The sequence below is a fragment of the Pongo pygmaeus genome, chromosome 15 (assembly GCF_028885625.2).
Source record: "Pongo pygmaeus isolate AG05252 chromosome 15, NHGRI_mPonPyg2-v2.0_pri, whole genome shotgun sequence".
In the NCBI taxonomy this organism is placed as follows: domain Eukaryota; kingdom Metazoa; phylum Chordata; class Mammalia; order Primates; family Hominidae; genus Pongo; species Pongo pygmaeus.
In genome coordinates, this window is record NC_072388.2 from 61,827,923 (window position 1) to 61,851,369 (window position 23,447).

Genomic DNA, 23,447 nt, shown 5'->3' on the forward strand with positions numbered 1-23,447 from the left:
CATAGTGAATGCTAATTTAATGGTTGATTATAAGAATAAGCAAATGAACTAATACATTTTTGCAGGGTTCTCTTTTTATATAATTGGTATTATAAAATTTATTAAATAATGTCTTTCTAAATATTCCACATATGCTAAGTTTGTCTTTTCACGTAAATCACATATTCCTCAGGATTATAAATTATATGCCTACTCTCCATACAGGAATTTCAATATAATCATCCAGACAGAAAATCAATAATGAGACATTGGACTTGAACTACACTTTAAACCAAATGGACCTGACAGGTATAGATATATAAACATTCCACCCAAAGACAGTAAAATACATATTCTTCTCAAGTACAGAAAGTTGAAGTTCTCAACACAGAATATTCTGCAGGACAGATCAACTCTTAAGCCACAAAGTAGATCTTAACAAATTTAAGAAAATTAAAATCATATAAAGTATCTTTTCTGACCACAATGTTATAAAGCTACAAATTAATAATATGAAGAATTTTAGAAAATTTACAAATATGTGGAAATTGAACAATATACTCCTAAGGAACCAATGGATCAAGGAAGAAATTTGAAAGGGAAATTTAAAAATATCTTGAGACAGGCTGGGCGTGGTGGCTCATGCCTGTGATCCCAGCACTTTGGGAGGCTGAGCCAGACAAATCATGAGGTCAGGCATTCAAGACTAGCCTGTCCAATATGGTAAAACCCTGTCTCTACTAAAAAATACAAAAATTAGCTGGGCATGGTGGCACACCCCTGTAGTTGCAGCTACTCAGGAGGCTGCAGCAGGAGAATCACTTGAACCCGGGAGGTAGAAGTTGCAGTGAACCGAGATCATGCCACCGCACTCCAGCCTGGGCAACAGAGTGAGACTTCATCTCAATCTCAAATATATATATATCTTGAGACAAATGAAAACAGAACCACAACATACCAAAACTTAAGGGATGCAAGAGAAATAGTTTTTAGAGGGAAGTTTATAGCAACAAGTGCCTACATGAGAAAAGAAGACCCTAAATAATCAAACTAATGTTATAGCTCAGTGAACTAGAAAAAGAAGAACAAACTAAGCCCAAAGTTAGTAGAAGGAAAGAAATAATAAAGATTTGAGCAGAAATAAATGAAATAGAGACTAGAAAAACAATTTTAAAAGGTCAGTGAAACCACAAGTTGGTTTTTTGAAAAGATAAAGAAAATTGACAAACCTTTAGCTATACTAAGGAAAGAGAGAGAAGACTCAAAAAAAATCAGAAATCAAAGAGGACACAATACAACTGATACCACAGAAATACAAAGGATCATAAGATATTATTATGAACAATTAAAATCCAACAAACTGTCTCATCTTGAAGAAATAAAAAAATTTCTAGACACGTAGAGCCTACCAAGACTAAATCATGAAGAAAAAGAAAATCTGAATAGACCAGTAACAAATAAGGAGATTAATCACTAACAAAAATCCTTCCATCAAAGAAAAGCCCAGAACCTGATACTTTCACTGCTTACTAATTCAATCTTTCTCAAACTCTTCCAAAAAATTAAAAAGGACAGAAAACTTTCAAACTCATTTTAGGAGGCCAGCACTACCCTGATACCAGACAAGGAAGATACGAAAAGAGAAAATTATCCGCCAATATCCCTGAAGAACATAGATGCAAAAATCCTCATTAAAATATTTTCAAACCAAATTCAACAACACATAGAAGGATAATTCACCATGATCAAGTGGTATTTATTCCTGAGATGCAAGGATTGTTCAATATATGCAAATCAATAAATATGATAGACCACATTAACAGAATGAAGGATAAAAACTATAATATCGATTCAATAGATTTAGAAAAGGCATTTGAAAAATTCAACATTGTTTCATGATTAAAAACTCTCAACATATTAGGTACAGAAGGAATGTACCTCAACATAATAAAGGCCATAACAAGCTCTAACATCATACTCAATGGTAAAAAGTTGAAAGTTTTTCCTCTAAAATCAGGAACAAGACGAGGATCCTATTCTTACCACTTCTATTCAATTTCTAGCTGAAATCCTAGCCAGAGCAACTAGAAAGAGAAAGGAAATAAAGCCTTCCAAATAGGAAATAAAGAGGTTAAAATGTCTCTGTTTGCAGACAATATGATCTTATATGTAGAAAAAAAACTAAAGACTCAAGCAAAAAACTGTTAGAACTAATAAACAAGTTCAGTAAAGTTGTAGGATATGAAATCAACACATGAAAAATATTTCTATAACAACAAACTATCCAAAAAAGCAATCAAGAAAACAATACCATTTACAATAGTAACAAAAAAAAAAAACAGTATTTAGGAATAAATTTAACCAAGAAGGTGAAAGATCTACACTGGAAACTGCAAAACATTGATAAAAGAAAGTGAAGAAGACACAAATAAATGGAAATACATCCTGTGTTCATGGACTGGAAGAATTAATATTGTTAAAACGTCCATACTACCCAAAGCAATCAACAGATTCAATGTAATTCCAATGAAAACCCCAAAGACATGTTTCACAGAAATAGAAAAAAAAATCCTAAAATTCATCTGGAACCACAAAAGACCCCAATAGCCAAAGCAATTTTGAACAAAAAGAACAAAGCCAGAGTCATTATACTACCAGATATCAAAATCTACTACAAAGCTATAGTATAAAAGCAGCATGGTACTGGCATAAAAATAGACACAAAGACAAATAAAACATAATAGAGAGCCCAGAAATCAAGCCACACATTTATAATCCATTGATTTTCAGCAAAGATACCAAAAACATACAATGAGGAAAGGGCAATCTCTTCAATCAAGGATGTTGGGAAAACTGGATATCCCACATCAGAAGAATAAAATTAGACACTCATCTCACACCATATATACAAATTAACTCAAAATGGATTGAAGACTTCAACATCAAACCTGAAGCTATAAAACTGCTGGAAGAAAACATAGAAGGAAAGCTACAAGACATTGTCTGAGCAAAGATTTTTTTGAGTCTGACTTCAATAGCACAGGTAACTAAAGCAGAAATTAACAAATGAAATTACATCAAACTAAAAAGCTGTACAGCAAAGGAAACAATCAACAGAGTGAAGAGACAACCTATAGGGTAATAAAATATATCTACAAACCAAACACATAAGGGGTTAATATGCAAACTATATAAGAAACTCAACTTGATAGTAAGAAAAGAAATAACCAGATTAAAACATGGGCAAAGGATATGAATAGACATTCGTCAAAAGATGATATTCAAAGAGCTAATAGTTACATGAAAGAAAGCTTAACATCACTAATCATCAGGGAAATGCAGATTAAAACCACAATAAGATGTTACCTCATACCTACTGGAATGGCTATTATCAAAAAGACAAAAGAAAACAGCTGACCAAGATGCCAAGAAATGGGAACTCTTATACACTGCTGGTAGGAATATAAATTAGTACAACCATTATAGAAAACAGTATGGAGGTTCCTCAAAAAACTAAAAATAGAACCACCATATGATCCAGCGATTCCATGACTCGGTAAATAGCCAAAGGAAATCAAATCAGTATGTCAAAGAGCTATCTACATGCTCATGTTTATTGCTCCACTATTTACAGTAGCTAAGATATGGAATCAACCTAAGTGCCAATCAACAGATGAATAAAGAAAATGTGGCATATATGCCTAATGAAATATTATACAGCCTTTAAAAAGAAAGGAGCATTGTCATTTGTGACAACATGAATGAACCTGGAGGACATTATTTTAAGTGAAATAAGTCAGACATAGAAAAACACCATATGATCTTACTTACATGTGCAATGTAAAAAAAGTCAAACTCATAGAAATAGAGAAAAATGGTAGCTACCAAAAGCTGAAGGGTGGGGACATTGGGGAGATGTTGGTCAAAGGACACAAAATTTCAGTTGGATAGAAGGAATAAGTTTGAGTGATCTACTATATATCAGGTTAATGACAGTTGATAGCAATATATTGTACATTTGAAAATCTCCAAGGGAGATTTTAAGTGTTCTCACTTAAAAAAAAAAAAAAAAAAGTGACAAGTGAGGTAATGAATATATGAAATAGCTTGACATAGCCATTCCACAATGTAGACATATATCAAAGCATTATGTTTCCTAGACTATCTTTTTAAAAACTTCAAGTTGGTTTGAAAAAAAAAAAAAAAAAAAAAAACTCATTGAGTTGTTAAGTCTGATTGACTATGTGAGCAAACACTTTAGGGTCTACCTGGAAAATACTTGAATTGTCCATATTCTATATTATTGATTAAAATGTAGATATTTTGAAAAATGGTATTGAAGAGAAAGGCAAAGTCTCGTTGTATACTATAAACATATTCAATTTTTCTTGTCGATTTTTTAAAAAATTTTAAGAAAAGTGTTGCAATATAGTAATTATTTATTGGTTGAATGAATTGTTAGTATTCTAGGAAAAAGGATACCACAGGCTTAAAAAAGAAAGACTGTAAACATTAAGGGCTAGCTGATCTAACAAATAGTGTTTTTCAAACTTTTTTTATTAAAGCTCATAGTAAGAAATAATTTTTACATAGTGACTCAAGTGTATATACATACGTGCAGACATGTACATACACAATACACAATTGAAAAAATTTCTCAGACTACATTTACTCACTACATGAGATGTACTCTACAATTTCTAACCTATTTCAATTTTGGGTGCATTAATCAAGACCTGTTAAATCAATTTCATAGCCCAATGAAGGGGTGTACCTCACAATTTTAAAAGCATGCTTTGAACAACTCTGCAAAGGCTTTACAAACCTCTCTCTCTCTCTTATAAACAGACTAGTTTTCAAGACATTTGTTAGGATTTGGATCATTCTAACTATTTCATATGAACTCTGCCATTAAAAACATTACCCTGCCCCCATCATACCATTTTCAACAGCTCTACAATGGGAACGTTCAGACTCCAGCTCAGCAGGGTCCAGCTATCACTACCCATCTGTTAATCAGTTATTTCACTTACACTTGATTAACTCTGTGTAGTAACAAAATTAATAACAAAAGCAACCATTAGTGGACCTCTACTCTATGCTAGGTATTGGGCCTGATGTTGTACATGTTATCCCTAATCAGGAAAACTTCATTTCCTCCTTTACCGATCGATCACTCATCAGGCAATAAGTCACAGACTCACAAAGCCTAGATTCCCAAGGTCAGAAGTGGCAACTAGAACACATGTTCCTTAAATTCTAATTCTTGGCTGAAATAATTGCAAATTTAAACTCTTCCTAAGTAGTCTAGGAAATTATGTCTCTTTTTTTGCTTTAGATGGAAAAGTAGGAAGACTAGGAAGGAAGGAAAAGTCCTAAAGCAACTCACTGCAGGAAGAACTAACTCTTCCTGTTAGACTGGAAGCAGAGTTGTTTAGGGAGAAGAACACAGAACCTTAGAATCAAAAGTAGGTCATTAAGACTTTGCTTTTCTCTTCAATCCTATTTTTCAAAATATGTACATTTTAACCAATAATATAGAATATGGACAATTCACATATTTGCCAGGTGTACCCTAAAGTATTTGCTCACATAGTCAACTAGACCTCAGACCTAACAACTCAAAGAGTGTTTTTCAAACCAACTTAAAGTTTTTAAAAAGGTAGTCTAGGAAATATGCTCTCCATTCATCTTTATACTTGAAGTTTAAGTCCAGTAACTGAGACCATCAAAGAGTTAAGTAATTGGACTATGCTCACCAGACCTTACCTCGAGGCCTTAATAATTGCATTTTAACTATATGCACTCTGAGTTTATGGAGGACAAACATGAAAACTGCTTTTACCATTTCTGAACGTTTTATAAAACCGTACTTGAGTAAAGTAAACATGGTGCTAAGTCTACTTTATATGAGATGTTATCAAGTGGTAAACATTTCTAACAATCAATATACCACAAGGAGCCCTGACCTAAATATTCTCCCAGAACTTGGATCCCTTCTCCGTACCATCAAGTAAGTTTCTGTGAAAAAGCTGGTGAGTTTCAATTAGGCTACTGGTTGCCTGATATACAAACTGGTGACAGTAATACCCACCATTCTGGATAGTTATGGAGACTAAATAAAGTAAGCAGTCTTTATAAACTATTAAAGCAAAAAGCATTTATAAGCTATTACTATTATGTACAAGATTATGTTACTGAGTTGTATATGCAGAGATATCTTGGTGTGTGTGTGGGGGGGGGGACGTATGTATGTATGTATGTATGTATGTATAAGAAGAACCTAGAAAAAAATGTTAAATGTTGACCCTGCAAACCAAAACCTATAAAATTTGTATTTATCACTAAGAACTAAACTACAGAATAAAATACTTGAGAAAAATGAGAAGAGAGGGAGACAGATTTTTTAATTAAGGCTAAATTAGATAGAAATTGCTGAATATTAACAATCCAGAGGTTTCTTTTTGAAATCTCTCTATTCATTGAAACACTCTCTACATATATGAAATACTCATATAACTGTTGCATTTCCCTGTAGTCATGAAAATTCTTATTACAACAAATGAAAAATATATTATTAATAAATATTAAGAACAGAATGGCAAATTAATTAAAATTGCTTCCCAGAAAATTTTAATTTCCTTTAGCTTTAAAACATGTTGGGAAAAAGAAATCTGATTACAGAGGAATAACTTCTTTGAAAACAAATGAGTTACAAATCTAGAAAGTGAGAGGGTCTAGAAGTTTTGGAAACATGATGCCTTTAAAGAAATTGCCCAGAATTTCAGTGACCATCACCCGTTCTTATCGACCAATCTTGACAGGAAAACCAGTTCTGGTTTGTCCTCACAGCTCTTAAAGGACCTTGAGCCATGAATTCTGGAAAATTGAACTTTCCTTGAGATCCAGATTGTTTCAGTCCTTAAAGATGTTTACAAACATTCCATCTCCAAAGGGATCAAACACACAATATGGTCCTGAATGAGGTGCCTAAGAACCAGGGCATTATCCTCACCAGGAGGCAAGGATTTCAGAAGCTGTAATTTCACATGTCAGCAGATTCTGGAATGCATCTACAAGGGGCTAAGACTTAAAAACAACTCATTATATTCATTCAAGACTATGCAGTATCCTATCAGAGGAGAACATAAAATAAAACAAGCACTTTTTCTTCAAGGGTTAGAAGGTTAAAAACAAATCAAAGACCCTTAATTCCAAATGGTCCCCCAGGGATTATGACCAGGTGTTTCTCAATCTTGACTGCACAGTTGAGTGGAGTGAAAGTTGAGGGAGATTGGAGGGGGCCACCTAGGAGTTATTCATCCCCATCCCCACATGCCAAAGATTCTGTTTTAATTGGTCTTGAGTGGAACCCAGGCATCAATATTTATTGTTAAGTCTTTCAGGTAGTTTTAATGTGCAGCCAGGGTGGAGAAGCACTAATCTAGTGCAATAATTCCTAAATGCTGGCAGCTGCAATAGAATCTTGTCACCAATGTCAAAAATAGAGATTGTTAAATTCTAATGCAGATGATCTGAATTGACTCCCTCACAGGTGAATATAAAAATACAGACAAAGAGGTAAGTCTCATGCTCAGCCAAGTCTGGCACACTTTGATCCAGTGCCTTGCTACTCAAAGTATGGGCCAGCATCACCTGGGAGTTTATTGGCAATGTAGAACCTGGGACGCACCCCAGACCTTCTGAGTTAGAACCTGCATTTTAACAAGATCCTCAGGTGACCCCAGAATGCATCCATCTTCTGCTTTTCCTTTCTTTTAGGGATGGGAAAACAGACCAGGAAAGTTAAAGACTCATCCAACATAGGAAAAGAGTATCTAGTAGGAGAAAAAGACAGGACCAGGCCTCCCTGTCTAAGACTTTCTATTCTATCAGACTATATTTCTAAACTGCTAAGTTTTTGTTTTATTTTGTTTTAATACAAGGAGGCACTTCCTCTTTATAGAACAATTTATTCGGACAACAGGAAAATAACTACACTTAGGTTAATACTACTACATATTAATTCCTAAAGGAGATCATACACAAATCATGGGATCAGTAATCCTGGCTGATAAAAAATTCTGGACAAAGGAAGGTTATATTCAGTCAATAAAGGCAATATAAGAGCATGTGGGATGTTTCCTCCCTTTCTATAGCAATTCCAGGAGAAAAAAAATGATTTCCTCTGAGCTGCTCCAACATGATTGGACTGGTTTTTGTTTGTTTTTATGAAAATCATATCCTTCTCGGATCCAGAAATCTCATGTACATTAACAAGGGTGGTGGGGAGGGGAAGGAAATGGGAGAAATCAAAGGATACAAGCTGGCAGTTATGTAGGATAAATAAGTCTAGGGATCTAATGCACAACATGAGGACTACAGTTACTAATATTGTACTTACTAATATTGTATTGTATGCTGAAAATTTGCTAAGAGAGATTTTAGCTCTTACTACACACATACAAAAGGGTAAATATGGAAGATGATGAATAGGTTAATTTGCTGGACTGTATAATCATTTCACTATTTATATGTATATAAAAACAATGTTACAGGCCTTATATATATACAATTTTTAAGACGTGTAGAAAAAAAGAGTGGAACACCTTTTTAGGGGGTTAAGCCTCTGGCTCCCTCTCCTTTTTACCTTTTTTATGCAAACTACCCCCAGAGAGAAGTATTTCAGAGGACTAGCAGTTTTTAAGTATTTTAAGAAATAATAATAAGACCCACAAACAAATTTTAGAGTACTGAGGAAGAAAGAAAATGGAGTGGAGTTGAGAAGAAAAATGACTTCACAAAAAAAAAAAAAAACTTTCACTAATTTATAGGTTTGCCAAGATCCAGGACGGCATGTGAAGAAAGTCAGCTGCATTTTCCCTCTGACTGTATTCATGTAGTTCTAACTTTAGAGAAGCACACCAACCAGAAACCATGGCTCTCACTCTCAAAGCCCTCAAACCCTGGAACACACAGCTCTTCCAACAGAAACGAAGTGCAGGCAAGACTAGAAACCCAGATAAGGGCTATTTCAAGTTGCTCTTCTGGATCACTGGGGCTTCAGTGAGGAAGAATCAGTGCAGGCAGTCGCAGCTCCAAGTATCGCCCCACCCTTCACAGTGCTCCCATTCAAAGAACACACATTCCAAAAATCGATGCCTAAGAAGGAAAATCTGAAGCAAAAGTGACCCATTAAAACCATGTAGCAATCACTAACTTTTTCTAAAAGGAGTTGGCTGCAGAGGCCTTTTCAACAATGCTTACTGTCAAATATTTATTATAAAGTTAGGTTTAGTTTGGGGTTTGGGTTTTATTCAAAAGTTTACTTAGTCTCTTATCCAAATCAGTTTCTTATCAAAATCTGAAACTACATGTTTCTAATCCACAAGAATGACCAGACTGTCCAAGCTAATTACCTGGCTCTTTTCTGAACACTGCAAGTAGAATGCAGAAATCACATCTGTACACACTTATATTGAGCTAAGCTGTCTTTGGCTGCATTCTTCTTTTCTTCAAGGGAATGAAAAGGGAGCTAGATGACAGTGATGATGCAGACGGTCTTTAGAGTTTCATTCCAAGCGTGGCCTTCTTCCAGTTTTTCCCATCTCAAGGATATCTTCCCTACCTCCATCTGCAGGCAGATGCTTGGGCCAAAACCTTGGGAGTCATCCTCCACACCTCAGCCATGTCATCCAATCCATTACTAGATCCTAATAATTCTATCAACAAAACATATCTGATACATCCATTTCTCTCCATTTCCACTACTACCATCCCAGGCCAGACCTCCATCATATCTTGCGTGGACTATTGCACAGAGACCAGACCTAACTGGTCTCCCACTCTTGCTCCTCCTCCCCTCAACCCTTATGGAAGTAGCTTTTGGGACCATGAGGTTTTTCCACTGCATTAGGAATAAAACACAAAATCTTTCCCCTGAACAGTCAGGCCCCTAACTGTCACTCACCCTTATCTCCTGTCTTTCTTCTGGTTTCATCCAAGGCAATCTAGCTGCGCTAGTCTGTAAGCTTCACAAACTAAGCCATTCATTTTCTTTTTCTCCTTAGGAATATTCACATGCTTTCTCTTTGCCTGAAATATTCTTCTTCTTACTTATCCTATTGTTACCTCTCACTTTAGGTATCAATTTAACACTACTTCCTTAGAAAGGCCTCCCAATTGGAATTAGATCCTGTTGCACATGATCGTAACACCCTCCCCTTTTCATTCAAAATGCTTACCACGATTTGTAATTATATATTTGATGTGGGCTTGGTGAATGCCTGCCTCCCCTACCAGACTCTGAGTTCCATGAGGTCAGGGACCATGTCTATTTGTTCATTACTGTACACTCACAAATGTTTTATGAATATATCAAATAAGAAATTCTGCTTCCTATTTAAAGTCATACAGTCAGTCAATAAATAGTTATAAGCAATTCTTAGACATTGTTAAGAAGGTAGATAAGGACCATGGTAGGTATTTTTTTTTTCAAGGAATTGGCAATAAGTTAAAGAAAAAAAAGGAGGGGGTGGGTGTTGCTAAGCAGATATTCCCATGCTTTGAATGGCCTCTAGAAACTTGTGAATTTAAATCATGCAGTCTGTATTATTTTTGTTTGTTTTTTGCTTTGAGACAGAGTCTCGCTCTGTCACCAGGCTGGAGGGCAGTGGTGCAATCTCAGTTCACTGCAATCTCCGCCTCCTGGGTTCAAGTGATTCCCCTGCCTCAGCCTCCCGAGTAGCTGGGACTACAGGCATGCATCATCACACCCGGCTAATTTTTTGTATTTTAGTAGAGGCGGGGTTTCACCATGTTGGTCAGGCTGGTCTCGATCTCCTGACCTTGTGATCCGCCTGCCTCGGCCTTCCAAAGTGCTGGGATTACAGGCATGAGCCACCACGCCCAGCCTGTATTATTTTTTAAATGCGTCTTCTGGATGAATGATACCTATACCTATATCTATAGGTTTCATAGAACAGTAATAGTGGAAAAATCTGAAGCAGATATAGCAATTGTATTTGGGTTAAATAAAATCTTGGTACAGATGGCTAAACAAAGGCACAATTTATATGTCATGCCCACATCCACAATGTTGATTTGTTGTATGTGCACTGCCTATTTCTATGTCAATGACAGAATGTAAGGCTGGTTTCCTTCATGTTCTTACAAAATACACCTGTATCCTACAACAATCCTCTAGCAATATAGCAAATGTGCAGACATACTTTGTACCTTCCACAATGACACTAATTATTACCCAATAATATTGGCAACATTAAGCAGACCATCACTGTAGGAGTTTGAAATATGAAAAAATATCTGTTAATTTGTTCAAACTTGTTCAGTTGTCATCAGATAAAAATATGCTTCCACTTTCTATCTCCTTCATGATCAAAGGTACATGTTTTAAGTTTCTGTGTTTCTTTGATGGCATTAACTTCATTTTTTCATCCAGCCAAAGTGGTTCAAAATGCATGAGGTACTTTAACATATATTTCTGAAATTCTAGTGGTAGGAATAATAGCAACTTTGCTATTAAAAAAGATTTCTCCACAAAATGTTTAACAATTCAATGTTTCTACTTTTAATAGTTGGTGTTTTGTTCATGAAAAAATGAGTTTCTAAAACATAAACTGGTCAGAATCATTAGAAGCAAAATATAATTGCAGTAATGGCCTATTTGATGCATAACATCGTAATACAACAGAAAACTTTCACCCTGATATAATGATAACATTTTACTAAATTTTATTGCAATGAAATTTCTTAAAATACCTGAAGCCGTAAGACTTACGCTAGTTACATAATCTTGGGGAATAAAAGCTAAATCAGTCAAGATGTATTTATAAGAGGAACAAAAGTACATATTTAATGTTTAAGCATCATTTTAAATCCTACAAATAAAGATTTTTGCAAATGGACTGCATCTTTTCTGAGGAGATTACATATTTTCTTTGAAGTTACCCTTTAATGGCAATTAAACACTAATGGCAAGATAAATGATGAAAAACTTCAATTAAAAAGCTGGTCCAACCTGCAAACATGATAGAAAAACAGAAGGAGGCTTTTCTGAATGCATTCACAATCCAATTAATTTTCTAAAGCTTTCTCCTGTATGTTTTTAAATTTCTACACTCTATGTAACAGGAGCTAATTGTTCAAGAAAGAGTTACAGAGCTACAAATTCAATTCATTTCTCCTTTGGCAGGATTTCGCTAGGCTGGTTATAAGAAGAAGCTGATGTTTCTGCTTTATTCCTCAGTTTGTCCAAGAATTATCAGGTATTGAAGTAAGCAGAACTGATACTTCTTTTGCTCTAGGCAGTAGGTTTTTGTTTGGGGCGAGGATGGACAGGGATGTGTTGTTTGCTCGGGTTTAGTATTCTCTCCAAGGTAAGCCCTTAGTAAATTGAACTCAAATGCTTTTAAGCTCAGATTCACCAGTTTCTGCTGGGAAATTCTCAACTACTTAATTTCTTGCTTTCTTCAGGTTAAAAAAAATCTCCCCTACCTTACCTTATCTAGAGTAAGTCCTTACTGAGATGATCCACTACATCTGTGGCTTCACCAAATCTTCTCAGCAACCCTGTAAGGTGGGTGTCCTAATTCTGGAGAGCCTCAGTGTGTCACCGAGAGTAAGGGCTAGACAGGAGTCTGTGTTGTCAAGAACTCAACACCTTTGCTCTTTCCATCCCAGCACTGTGCCTGACAGCACAGTTGAAAGCACTGCTCTGTGAGCCTTGGAAATGCCCCTATAGAGTTCCAGAAAGATTACCAGTTACCTTGATGATGGTTGCTCTAGTAGAGACAGAAGCTGTTTTAGGAATGAGCAAGGGGAATATGTCACGCATTTCATTCCTCCCTCTTGGAGACCTTTAGTTTCTGAGCTCAGTTAATGTGGCAACTCTTTCCTTCTGACCTGTAGTTCTTTCTTTGGTCCATCACAGTTAGAGACATTGGCTGTATATGATGTCAGCTATGAACATGCTTCATGTCTTAAGATGAGTCAGTGCAGTAAATGGGCATGAATTAACTTATTCTGCACACAGCACTTACAGGAGACACAGAAGAAAGCTAAGGATTGATAATCTAGTTGGAAAGTAAGACTAACATTATACTGAATGGAAAGTCAAAGATGACCCTAACACTTCTAGAGTAAAAAACAAAAACACTAAAGACACTTTGAATAGGAATGGGAGATACAAAAAAAAAAAAAAAAGTCAATCTGAGGCCAAAAGCAAATAAATTCTATTCTGCCTACACTGAGTTTTAGATGACTTTTGAGTAGTACAAGAAGAGAAATCCTGTATACCTTTGGAAACACAGACCTGGGGCACAGAGAAGATAAAGTTTAAATTATGGCAGAAGACAAACTTTCCCTGAAAAGTAGGATGGAGATGCAAGAAAGAAAGTTGAAGGGAGAACTTGTGGGACTACTCAACTCATTCTTTAGGAAGGAAAAGGAGAAGAGGGAGGAGGAGAGGAACAAAAAGGGAAGCCAGTAGAAAGGGCAGCAGGGCTTGTAAGCTCATGATAGCTATAAGATGAATGGTGGAGAGAGTGGGGGAATATAGTTTCAAACCCCGCAAAGTCAGAAAAAATATGGACCAAGAAAAGATCTTAAGATTTATGAGAAGAATGCGCACTTGTAATTTTCTAGGAATTTTCAGCATTATGGAGTAGACAGAAATTCGTTGAAAAGAGGTGCAGAAGTAAATGGTGACTAAGAATTAAAAACATCAACTATAGAAAGTGCATTCAAATATTTAAACAACTAAATGATAATAATAACTACTGGCATGATATAATGCTTATTATGTGCCAGGCACCATTCTCCATATTTACATGTACCGCCTAACTTAATCCTCACTCTAACCCCATAAACTAGGTACTATTATTACTTGTATTTTATAGATAAGGAAACTAGGTACAAGTAAGTTAAGTCACCAAGCTAGTAAGTGTCAGAGCCAGGACTCTAATACAGGCCTGTAGAAACTTACAAATATGCACATGCCCTCCACAGAAAAACAGGAGAAACATTGTTTTTGTCACTGTGTTCATTCTGAATCCCTAGTGCTAGATCCCTGCCTAGCACATAGTACGTATTCAATAAAATTGTGTTGCATTAATGGATAATTAACTAGAAAGGGCATGAGAGCCAAGTAAAAGGATCAGCGTTGTATTTCGGAATCTTTATTCTGAGACTCTTTAACCCCCATTGAGGAACTCCTCTATTTTTTCAATGCTGTAAATATATAAAAATAAACTCATTGTGCTTTAATTTGCCCCCAGATTTAAAAAATAAAAATAAATGCCAGCAGACCAAAAAGGGCTCACAGAAAAGATCAGGACAAAGGTTAACTTTTCCCCTCAATCCAAGTGAGTTGTTCAATTTTTAGTTAAATATGGCAACCTGAGGCTGGCCCTGCAGTCTCTAAAAATCTAAAACTCATTTTCCTCTTTTGCTGGATACTGCACAGGGCTGTAAGCTGCTCCCCAAGGCAAAACTCACGCAGAAAGTACTTAAGCAAGTAAGGATTGATTCCCAGGGATAAAACTCACCATCAATAACTCCTAACTGCAAGAGAATCTACAAATTTTTAAGCATTTCTTTCTGGTATAGAATAGTCTAGCTTTCAAGCTCTTGACGATTAAAACAAAAATGGTAGAAAATATTTCAGCCGTACCTCAATTTGGAATAGGAAATGAACATGGGATCCATTTCATATTCCTTTCTCATCCTCTCAGAAGTACCATCTGATTTGCCCTATGCAGTGTGGTTTCTGTTTTCAGATATATGCATTGATTAACTAAATAGTTTAAACTATGTAATTACTTATTCAAGCTCACTTAATAGATTTAATCAGCATTGGCTTGGGGAAAGAATTAATTATGGTCTTGGTTACTTTAGGAGACAAAAATCAAAAAAGCATTTATTCAACGAATACTTACTGCTATGTGCTCTGCACAGTGGAGGACATAAAAGTCTTTTTAAGATATGACCCATATCCTCAAGGAGCTTAGTTCATATACCAAAATTTTCATGACTTCCCAATTATATGTCCTTACATCTACAAGCTGTTATGATTGTGCACATAAGCTCAGATCTCAAATTGCATATCTTTTGAGGTCCATATGACTTTGTACTTAATAGTTATATTTCTATAATGGGACCAGACCCAAAGAGAGAGGGAAATCTATTTTCAATAAAATTTCAAATAGCTTTCTAACCACACTTTCTTTCTAAATTACTGTGCTCATTAATTTTCCTCTTTTTTCTTTTGTCAACCTAATATGTCACAAAACTACTATCTAGAATGTATATAAATGTCTCTTTACTAAGTAATAGTATTCACATATAACCAAATACTAAAATGATGTCTAAAATACACACTGATCTATGTGACAATAGTTATTACTGCCTCCATTTGATCAAATATATTTCAAGACTCAGCCTTTCTAATATATTAGTTTCTATATTATATAAAATAGGAATATTTAAATGATTCTTTTAAATTATCTTTAAATGATGAAAAGGACTCATGTCATATATTATAAAGCTAGACTATTTAGTGGAAAATGCTGAGGATTTTTTTACATTCTGCTTTGCTATTGGTAAAGGAATTTGCTTCATAAATGTCCATTTTCTAGAATATTTTCTAGAACACTACTTTCTCTGACCTCAATTTCCACAACAATAATTGCCACTGGTTTTGGATTGTGATTTGTTATTCATGTTTGTCTGATTCACAACACATCTCTTGTATTTATAAAAGTACTTTAAGACATATTTCAATTTTTCCCATTAAAACCAATATTGTGTGGAACATTTCAAAGTATCTCTCGATATATGGTTTCTAACCCACCAAAAAGAAAAAAGAATTGCCTTAAACAAAAATTCAGATTTACTGACTTAAGAGGAAACAAAACCTCTTAAAACAGTCTATTCCCAATCCTGTCTTTTGGAGTTTAATAATTTAAATAACATTGAAAATATTATTTAATAATTTTAAACAATTTAGCTCTGTATTTAATTTTTAAAATTTGGGTAAAAATAAAATACTAGGATTACATAACATCCTGAGGAAGTAACTATAAATCTGTAAACTATCTTTTGATAAAATTAAAGCACTGTTATGAACTGATTCTACTTCACCAATTCAATATAAATTATATAAAGATGTCTCATAGAGAAAAACTCTGTTGAAGTGGCTCAATATGAAGCATTATGTACAGGTCATTTTTCTGCAAGACTTTATATTTCATATACTGTATGTATATGAAATGCTGAAATTGTGTATTACAATAAAATTTTATATGCTGAAGAAAATGCTCTATTAGTCTAAAATGTATTTAAATCCATTTTTTTACAGAAACAATTTTTATCAATATCACATTCGTGTAGTTATAAAATGTTGATCACTATCAACTAAATTCTAATAATATAATAAATACCTTTTTTTCATTTAACTTTCCTGCATGTCTTGTATTTTAGATATTTTCTTCCAAGAGCACCAACTAACTACATTGACTCCCTCCCAGTCAAATATGGGGGGTGGCAAGCAAGGTGGGGGAAGGGGGAGGAGGGAGAACAGAAAAAGAGAAAAATATTAACCACTTGGTTCACCTGTGACAGAACCCAGAGTGACCTCTTGTGGTAAATACTAACTACAGTACTTTGGTGAACAGTACAACCTCTTCCTAGGCTACACTCTGGAGAATGCAGAAGCATTGTTCCTCCAAGCTAAGAAACTCGGCTGTGACTCACAAGGAAAGAAAAAGATAAACACTGACTAAACTAAAGGGCTTCTTTAGGAAATCTACTCAGTTGCTATCAATTAAAAGAATCATAACTAGGGCCTTCTATTAAAAATAATGTTTATATGGTCCTTTTAGTAAGTCAGTTACAAGGTGCCTAGGTGGATGGATGTCTTACACATCCTACTTCTGGAATCAAGCAAAAGATAAACAAAGAGGGCAATTTCTAGTGAAGATAACAGTATCTTAGAATAAGCATCCCTCTATCAGCAATGTGCTGCATTCATTATATAATGGAGTGTGGGAATCTAATGCAAGGAACAATCTTGTGGCTTATGTATAAATATAATTCAGGAAGTGGTCAGTATAATTTCAACCTCTTTGATATTTTAAATGTTAAAGTGGTACATTATAAGGCCTGAGTAAACCAACGCTTCAAAAACACTGTGTGGTTTTATCAATATTTCCTGAATAGTATCTTAGATACTAAAGAAAACCTTTCAAGAAAAAATGTCAATAACTTTATAACAACAACAACCAAAATAAAATCCATTTGTTTTCCATCATTTCTTTTAAATTGGCTAATTGTAAAAGTTATTATTCCTTTTTTGTTGTTTACAGATCACTAGTTCTGCTTCCTCTCTTATAGGTTTCTTTTAAGACCTCAGTTTGTACAAATGTCAATTACAGCATGAAAATAATTTTGGACTTTTCTACAAGTAAGAGATAGCTGAGTAAAAAAAGTGCTTGTGCAACCAGCTATCTCAAGCAGAATGAAAAACTGAGGATATTGAGTTTCTTTTCTTGAAGGTAAGTGGTTCATAAAATACTGCCTTCTCTGTTTTCTTCTTTCCTGAACCCCTTTTTTCCCCAAAAAGAAAAACACTTCTAGTTTTCCACAAAACTAAAATAAACTTCCAATTTGTCATAATGTTTAAAATATTAAATAATAATAAATTTCTAGTTAAAAGTATTAATTTGTAGTTATAATTTTTCAAAATAGCAATCTAGTCACTCAAACTAATCATTTCTGCCTATTTGCTAAGGAATTGAAGACCACATATGAGTAAAATGTGCTGCCCAAAGACAAAATCAGGTTGAAGGTCTTTGAAATACTTTTTGTCTCTTGAGTCTAAATTTTAACCTAAAAGTCCTACAAACAGTTACTTTCTTCCAGATACTTAACCTCTACCCACAAGTTTACTGCTCCCTAGAGCCCAATTTAGATTAATAGTTTGCATAAATAATTGAAATTTAAATAAAGGAAGGTATCCTAATAATGTTCTAGACACAAATCTAGTCTGTAAGCCCTTGGGGCAGGGGCCTTCTGGGAGACATTGCTCAGCTGTAATGAACTCACCACATAGTCCTCTAAACCTTCCCTTACTAATGGCTTATTTTGACCGTACTAGCCAAAAATTTGTCTAAACAGTCTTATAGCATTTATACTTTAACCTTTACAACTTCTTAGAGTAATAATGCCCTCTATATTTACTAGAATCACATGCTAAGAATTATTATAATTCCTTTTGTCTATAAATAATCTTATCTTTTATCTTAAAACTAAAAAGAATTCCTTGCTTCTTTTGAGATTTGACTATAAAGTGTGTGTGTATCCATCCTACTCAATGGCCCTCATTATTTTATTTTATAGACTTTGAATCACCAGCAACAACTTGCAATGCTCGCTTATAACAGACTGAGTCAACTAAATAAGGAAAATAAAAATCCAGTCTCAAGAGGTGTGAAATAATAGCATAGGTTATAGTTGCCACTCTGGAGTACAGAATACAGCGCTGTTATTCTGGGAAACTGCATCTAAGGAGTTTGGAACTTTATTAAGAAATCCTCAGGTATAAAAGTGATATTCAAATGTGCCACACCTCTTGCTTTTTTGTTTCACATCATCAAAAAGTGTTCTGGTAAATTTGTAACTGGCTGAGATTTCAGTTCATTGGTGATATCCACGGACAAATAAATGTCTGACATTTTCTCTTTGTGTCCATTTCCCTTTCATGTCCCATAATCTCTCTCTCTCTCCCCCACCCCACCCCTTTCTCTCTGCTCTGTTTTGTTTTGTTTTGTTTTCTACATCTCTGTTTTGCTCCTTGTGTGCAAGAGAGAGAAGAAGAGTTAGATTGCTTCCTCTGTGTCTGTAGGGTGGTGGACACACTTTACAGACAAATCCCAAAATAGGAGAAGTAAGAAATTCCTCTTTTCAGTTTTCTGGGTGAATGCCTGACCAGCTGAGTGTTTACCTATGTGCCTGTGTATTATATGGGTATCTCCCTATATCTATGTCTATGTTTGGCTGACTCTCACTATAAGGTCTGATCTTTTCATAAGAAGAAAATGATATTGTATCAGAAAGAGCTTTTCTTGGGGTTCAGGTAAAAAGACAAAGCTAGCCTCTGTTTCAATTGTTAAACAGATTGGTAGTGCTGGGTTCTATTCTCTCTCTTCCTACTAAAGCTCTGCCAACACTTCACTTTCAATGTTGTTAAGTTAGTGAATAATGAAACCTTCAAAATGACAAACCTGATCCATCTGTGAGAATCCTGAAGGGAATTTTCTATTAGTCTCAACTAAACAATTTCTCACGATAAATTTTTCTATTTCTCTGCCAAATCATATAGAAATGACAACAACTGCGGGATATTCCCCCGTGAATGTGTAGACCAATTTAAAACCATAATTCTCAATTTCTGAGGTTCTGCCTATAAAAGAGGTACTGAGACTTTTCAGTATTTATCACACACACCTGCATATATACTCACTACAACTATCTAACACACTTCAAATAGTTCAGGGTGTTTGAGTAGTGGTATTCAAAGTTAGCCATAGGCAATTAGAGGTGGCATTTAAGTGCCAAAACAGATAAATTTTCATTTGCACTTGGTATTGTCCAGGAAAGGAACATTTAACCAATGAAACGATTATGAACATGAAGTGTAAAAAAGATAAAATACTCATTAATTTGAGTGGTAGATACAAAATGGAGGCAACAGAAACAGACATTTCTAAGCCATCTAAGGTAAATCTTCATTTCATAGTATATCTACAATTTTTAAAAATTCAAAAAACTATCTCATAGTTTCATAGTCTGTATAAGAAGCTTCAACCACAGTTGCTATATTAATAAAGTTTAGTCAAGGGATTCTCACGTTCTTTCTCTTTATAAAGCAGAGCAATCGTAATCCTGCAGATTTTATGTTTTAAGGCCTTCTCTGAAAAGTCCTCTCATAGACCAAATTGCGTGAAGTTGAAATAACCCAAGAGGATGATAAAGCTGAAAGAAGATTTGTATACTTAACTAATTCCAATAATCCACACATTTTCCCCAAACTGTTTTAAGAGTAATATCCCCTTGTATTATAGGTTTAGTATAATCTTAATACAAGAAGGTAATGTATAAGAATAAAAATTGCCTACCATTATGAATTTATATAACTAAAAAATATTACAGGTATTTAAAAGAATACTAGGCCAGACCCTATTCGCTATTTTTTCCAACCCAAATACAACACTACTGCTTTAGACTTGTATTGTTTCAGGCATTGGCCAAAACAAAGAAATAAAGTTTAAAACCTCAAATTAAAAACAAATAACAAGACAGATATTTGGGGAAAATACTTTGAGACACTTAAATACAGTTAGTCTCAAAATCAGAGGAAATATTTGCAAGCCTAGTCTTAAAAGAGATTCTAATCTAAGAATTAGTATAATCTAATCTACCATTTAGGGAAAGCATTATTTATTTAATTATTTGATATTTCAGTGTGCCTCTGTCTTTCCGTGTGCCTCCAACTAGGCAAGGAGCCTCTTAAGAAGACAGGATGTGTATTAATTACTTTTTTTTTAATCCCAAGAAACCACAGAGTATCTATGGTATAAGGCACCCAAATAAATATTGTTTCAATTAATGAATAAATAAGGCACTATGGAACTGCATAGAGTATTTCCATTGCTTTGTTCCAAGCTCTACTGTACTCCATATACAGAAATGTCTTTCTCATTATTCTCCAAGCAAGAGATGTCAAAATAACAGCCTCTGAAGGAAAAACTTTAAAAGATATTCAACATATCTTACTTATGAAGTTTAAAATTATACAAAAGAATTAAAAACAAGTAGAAAACGCAGATTTCAGTAAGATGCAACGTTTATAAGGTCTTAAAATGTGGAAATATATAACCATTCCCATCCAGAATATCTTGTAGGAAATGAATATATAAATGGATGGTATTTTAAAGACACATTAAGGCAAGAAAAGATTAACGTTAGTAGCAAGGTAGGACGGCATCTTTTTGATTTTCTTCTAGTTGCATTACAAGCACAATAGTTACTGCTTCACTTCTACGTTTCTCATGTTTAAGTCAAACAAAATATATAGATGAATGTACAGTGAAAAACATAGCAAGAAGAAACTTTAAACACCAATTTGTCCACAGTAATTGCCTTCCCATTTTTCAAGCACTGAACTCTTTTTTAGGTTCAACCTCAACTACTCTCCCCAGCACAAAGCACCTTTCCCAGTGCCCATGAGGGCCAAAAGCCTTTCCAGAGATTTAAATCTTGTTAAGTAGCCACTTTCGCAGCCATTCCCAACTTGAGGGAAACCTTTCCACTGAGATTAACTCAGAATTTGGTCAGTCCCTGCTGCTCACTTTGGGGAAAAATGTGGGAGAAGGAAGAACAAGAAAGATAAAAGCAAAACTCAACTCTATGTTCCAGATGTACCTACACCCTATCCAACCCCTTTCTTTCCTCCAGTTCCGGGCTCTGGACAGGTGGGAGGGGGTGAGTCTGTCTGGTAGGAAGGGGATGCAACTAACTTTCCTCCACCATCTCATTGCCACCCCACCCCACCCCACCCCAAATCCAGCCCAACTGGTAAATGAAACCACCAGGTAAGGCTGCCTGCATCCCCCTCCCCCCTTGGGAGAGGGATGGGATGGGGAGGATGGGGGGCGCGTGTGGGCGGGATGGAGGTGGGGGTGTTCTGAACTACAACTCTCCTTACCACTGGAGCGCCTGACGATGTTCTCCAAAAATGTGTTCTGCGGTGCCACCAGCCCTCTCTTGCCCCCCGGCATCCTGGGTCTGGAGAGCAGCGGCCAGGATCCGCGGCGGGGGAGGGGGGGATGCAGGCAAAGAAGGTGGAGGAAGAGAAGGAAAAGGTGGAAGAGAAGATTGAGCCGAAAGAAGAGGGGGCGCGGCGGCGGCGACGGGGTCCCCTGACTGTGTCTCCAGCCCGACCCGGATGAGCAGCTCTGGGGAGGAGAACCAGGCAGTTCATGGTAGTAGCGCTCCCCCGGCCGCCGCTGCCCAGACTGTGGCGGTGCCGCACACGGGGCTCGGGAACTGCAGGCTCCGCGGGGCACAGTGCGCCTGCGCCGCCCCCGCTGTCGCTGTCCCGCCGGTGCTGATGCTGAGGCTGCTGCTGAGGCTGCTACCGCGGCGGCCGGCGCCTGGGCGCGGGCTCTGCATCTCTCCCCCTGCTGGGGAGCTCAAGAGGGAACTCAAGCCCCCATCCTCCCAATCCCCCTCAGCTCAGACCGAGACCCCTTCCCCGCGCCTTCGTCTCCCGGTCTCCTGGTCCACCCCCTCGCGCAGCGAGCTCCGGGCTGAACAGCGCAGCCCAACTTCTGGGCTGTGCGCCTGGTGGTTGCTCCTCTCCCCGGAGATCGAGGCAAGCGATCGCTGTCCAATCGGGCCGGTGGAATGGGAGAAGCGGATGCCAGAGAGAGCAGTGGCCAGTCGGAGGCTCACATCTCGGCGTCTCCCGCTCGGGTCCCGAATCCGGGCTGCTGGTGCGGACGCGGCTCCCGGGGCGGAGGTGCGGGCAGGCTCCAGCTCCAGCCGAGCCTGAAAGCCGGGCAGGGACTGGCTGGGCGGCGCGCGGGGACGCAGAGCAGCCACCTGACGCTGCTACCGCCCCCCTCCGGGCTCCGGCGCCTGAAACCTTGCTGAACACTGGCGCTTTCCGCACCGCCCTTACCCCACCCCCGGAGCGGGAGCGCGAGCCCTGAAGTCCGAGCGCACAGCCAGCGCCCGGAATGGCCCCTGCGACCCGGGCCAGGCTTGGCGTCTGGGGGAGCGTGCGGCCCCCCAGGGGAGTTTCCACCAGGGCCGCTGAGCGCAGAAGGCGAGCCGCGAGCCCGCCACCGCTGCAAAGTTGCGGGAAAGGTTGCACTTGATGCGAAGAGTAGGGGAAGAGGGTGAATAATTCACACCCGAGAGAGGGGGAGTGAGGTGGGCAGTGTTAGCGATGGAAAAACGGTAAAGGCTGTGGGGGCGAAGATGCGCCAGGGTGGGGAAGGGCAGGAATCACCTCTAACAAACCCCTCAATTTCCAGGCTTTGAGAACGGACAGAAGCGGCACCGTTACAAACAGTCCAAAAGCCTGAATGTGTCAGAGAAAGGAAAATGGCATAAATGCGAAGGGGGTGGAGAGAGATGGAAAGGAAAGAGGAGCCCACACTGAGGCACCTTCCTTGATCTAAGGCAGTGGTTCTCAAAGTGGCCTGGTCGGGCAGCATCCGCATCTGCACCACCTAAGAACTTGTTTAAAATGCAAATTAGTGGATTCTACCCCAGAGTTAGGGAACCAGGAGCTCTGAGGATTGGGTTGACCCATCTGTTTTAACAAGCCCTCCAGGTAAATATGATACATGTAAGGCTTCCTCTCTTCTCTGGGGGCTGCA

At 37.1% G+C, this 23,447-nt stretch overlaps 1 protein-coding gene across 1 annotated transcript in view; it reads right to left on the reverse strand.

The window, feature by feature from the left end:
• Window positions 1-22,628, reverse strand: part of KCNH5 (potassium voltage-gated channel subfamily H member 5) — a 347,265-nt gene extending 324,637 nt beyond the window's left edge. The window contains exon 1 of the mRNA XM_054448009.2: window positions 21,764-22,628. Within this exon, the coding sequence (XP_054303984.1) occupies window positions 21,764-21,836 (73 nt within the window). The 5' untranslated portion in view covers window positions 21,837-22,628. The remainder of the gene's footprint in view (window positions 1-21,763) is intronic.
• Window positions 22,629-23,447: the final 819 nt, after the last annotated feature.